This window comes from Lathyrus oleraceus, chromosome 6 (genome assembly GCF_024323335.1).
Source record: "Lathyrus oleraceus cultivar Zhongwan6 chromosome 6, CAAS_Psat_ZW6_1.0, whole genome shotgun sequence".
NCBI lineage: Eukaryota > Viridiplantae > Streptophyta > Magnoliopsida > Fabales > Fabaceae > Lathyrus > Lathyrus oleraceus.
The window spans coordinates 423,896,879-423,900,231 of NC_066584.1; the positions used below are offsets into that span (position 1 = coordinate 423,896,879).

General features: G+C 38.5%; 1 protein-coding gene across 3 annotated transcripts; it reads right to left on the bottom strand.

Moving 5' to 3' along the window:
* Positions 1-629: 629 nt before the first annotated feature.
* Positions 630-3,018, bottom strand: LOC127097601 (extensin). Of its 3 annotated transcripts, none has more exons than XM_051036105.1 (3): positions 2,013-3,018; positions 1,317-1,778; positions 630-982 (listed from the first exon to the last, which is right to left on the bottom strand). In XM_051036105.1, the coding sequence occupies exons 1-2, from the start codon at positions 2,866-2,868 to the stop codon at positions 1,342-1,344; spliced, it is 1,293 nt and encodes a 430-aa protein (XP_050892062.1). In that variant the 5' UTR covers positions 2,869-3,018; the 3' UTR covers positions 630-982; positions 1,317-1,341. The 3 variants fall into 3 exon arrangements, with proteins under 3 accessions (XP_050892062.1, XP_050892061.1, XP_050892060.1); XM_051036104.1 differs by having other exon boundaries at positions 1,857-3,018; XM_051036103.1 differs by having other exon boundaries at positions 1,317-3,018.
* Between the last annotated feature and the right edge of the window lie 335 nt (positions 3,019-3,353).

A 3,353-nucleotide genomic window follows, 5' to 3' on the forward strand; every position in this document is an offset into this window, starting at 1 on the left:
TTTCTTTAAAAAAATAGAAAATAGATTAGGAAAGATAGAAGAAAATTAGGGAAGTGGTTCAAGAAATGTGATCAAAGGAGAGAAGACCCAAAGTAAGGAGGAACATGTTTTACTCAACTAAGATTATTGATAAAGAAAGACTGTACAATAGACATACAGAAGGGTCATTGAATCTGCTATAATACTAATATTAATATTATTGTTGAAGCCATTGAATCAATACAAAGAGGAGAGATTCATTCAATATTTGTAAATAATGAAGAAATAATCAATTATAATATAACTATTAATACATTTTATTTTATTTTATTTTACAACATTTTAAACAAAATTAGTAGTTTAACCTTCATTAGACTCGTACTTAACACTATGTAAAGTTGTTAAAGAATCTCTATAACCTATAGGCAGATTCTCCATTGTCAATCCTTTAAATTTGACAAAGCATTTGCTCAATTTACAAAGCAGTGTGTCTATCCTTTAATGAAACACGTTTTCATGGAACAGTTTCTCAGAAATGTTCCCGGAAATCAACGTATTCCTAATGATGTCTGTTTGGTCACACCCAACGGTTGAACTATTCTTCGAATATGTTCTCACCGCAATACAGTAATATATTATTATAAATAACATATAGTAATTGATATTGATATAATATATATAAAATGTCTTACAACCCCTGCAAAAGAAGCAGGTTGAAGACTACACATCATCCACATTTGCATGTACTATAGCAGAACAGTGCTGCTTTACAACTGTCAAATATTAAAAGCGATTTTCATGGAAATAAACTAAACAAAAGCACATTAGAAAAACGCAATAGCAATCCTATCATAGAAACAGAAAATAAATTAACACTTTTTGGATGAAGACAAAATGCGGAAACTTTGCTTCCTTTTCTTCTTTTTCTTCTGTTATTACGAACAATGCTTCTTCCTTCGTTCCATCGCTTTCTTTATTTTCAAATATTCTTCACTCATATATCCTATCAAAATATTCAAAAAGATAAATATATTAATATCTCTCAATCAATGTCTTTAATTATATGGTCCCTCGCCTTAATATAAACGAGAAAAATATTTATTATATTATACATGAAATGTTGATGTAGGCACAGTTTTGCTCTTATTTCTAGAATTGTCCATTTTGGACACAAACATATTTCAATATGTTAGAACATAGATACTCCATATTTAGCTTAATATCATATTAACTCACCTAATTTACATATACATTAAGATAATTAATATGGCTTATATATAATATAAATGTGAAGATATTAATTAAGCAATAATGTGAGGAGATTGAATAATGCTTACATAGAGAGCTATGGCAAACCACTATCTAGGAGTGGTAAGGAGGGGGAGGAGAAACATAGAGGTAAGGCTTCTTGGTTGGAGTTGGTGGAGGAGAGTGGTGAACTGGGTGAGGAATGTATGGAGGATAAGTGTGAACTGGTGGAGGAGGAGGAGAAGCGTACTTGTATGGCTTCTTGGGTGGTGAGTAAACTGGGTGAGGAACGTAGGGTGTGGGGACTGGAGGTGGTGGAGATGAGTATTTATATGGCTTTTTTGGTGGTGAGTAAACTGGGTGAGGAATGTAGGGTGAGGGAACCGGTGGTGGTGGAGATGAGTATTTGTATGGCTTTTTAGGTGGTGAGTAAACTGGGTGAGGAACGTATGGAGTGGGGACTGGTGGTGGAGGAGATGAGTATTTGTATGGTTTCTTTGGTGGTGAGTAAACTGGGTGAGGAACGTAGGGAGTTGGGACTGGTGGTGGAGGTGATGAGTACTTATATGGTTTCTTTGGTGGTGAGTACACTGGATGAGGAACGTAGGGAGTTGGGACTGGTGGTGGAGGTGATGAATATTTGTATGGTTTCTTTGGTGGTGAGTACACTGGATGAGGAACGTATGGAGGGTGGACCGGTGGTGGAGGAGAGGAGTATTTGTATGGCTTCTTTGGTGGGGAGTAAACTGGGTGAGGTACGTAGGGAGTTGGGACTGGTGGTGGAGGTGATGAATATTTGTATGGTTTCTTTGGTGGTGGTGGTGAGTGGTAGATTGGGTGAGGGTAAACGTGGTGGGTTGGAGGTGGTGGAGATGAATACTTGTATGGTTTTTTATGTGGTGGAGGGGGTGAGTGGTAAACTGGGTGGGGGTGGGGATAAGGATGAGGATGGGGGTGAGGATGGGGGTGGGGATAAGGGTGAGATGGAGGAGGGGGGGATGAGTATTTGTATGGCTTCTTTGGAGATGGTGGAGGTGAATGGTAGACTGGATGGGGATGTGGATAAGGATGAGGGTGGGGGTGAGGGTGTGGATGAGGGTAGTATGGAGGTGGTGGAGAGTGGTAGTAAGGTTTAGGGTGGACATGGTGCACTGGTGGAGGAGGAGATGAATATTTGTACGGTGTTTTTGGTGGTGGTGGAGAATGGTAGACTGGTTTAGGGTAGACATGATGAACTGGTGGTGGAGGAGAAGGATATTTGTACGGCTTATGGTGCGGTGGCGGTGGAGATTTGTAATGGTAAGGATGCTTAGGAGGAGAGTACACCGGTGGTGGAGGAGAAGCATACTTGTACGGCTTATGGTGCGGTGGTGGAGGAGATTTATAATGGTAAGGATGTTTAGGAGGAGAATAAACCGGAGGCGGCGGTGAAGAGTAATGGTAAGGCGGTGAAACAGGAGGATACACCTTAGGTGGTGTTGGTGAAGGATAATGATAAGGTGGTGAAACCGGAGGGTACACCTTATGCGGTGGTGGAGGTGAAGAATACAAGTAACTGTTGGCTGAAATTTGGGAAGGTAAGGTGAGAGAAACAATGGCTAAAAGAAGGGTCAAGGTGACAGAGGCCATTGAAGACCTCATTTTTTTTTGGTTCTGTGCCTTGAACCTCACTCGCTTTAGTGGGTTTTTGATGTGTTTTAAGATAGAGAATCGATGCTCTTTATATAGATATTTCGGTTACCTCATTCATGTAACTAGTGTGGTACAATTCATCTTGGTAACTTTGTTTTCAACTTGCCAAAACTTGGTTTCCAATAAGGCATTGCCGTTTCTTGTGTCTTGTTTTCTTTTTCTTGTTATGTGTATTTTAAGCTCAAAAGTTGTTACTGTAAAATTAAAGTAAGGGTGAGTTAATTTCTTTTGTGATTTTAATTATCAATTTACTAAATAAATAATGAAACTTTAACATGATTATTTATCATTATTATTGAGTTTTTATTATTAATTCCTTAATTTACGGTCTTGAAGAATGATGTATAGAGTCCTAACTTTATGCTATATTCGTTATTTTGTCATTGTAAGACTTTTCAAAAGGACTTGTACAGCACAGGGCCCATAGCAGCCTC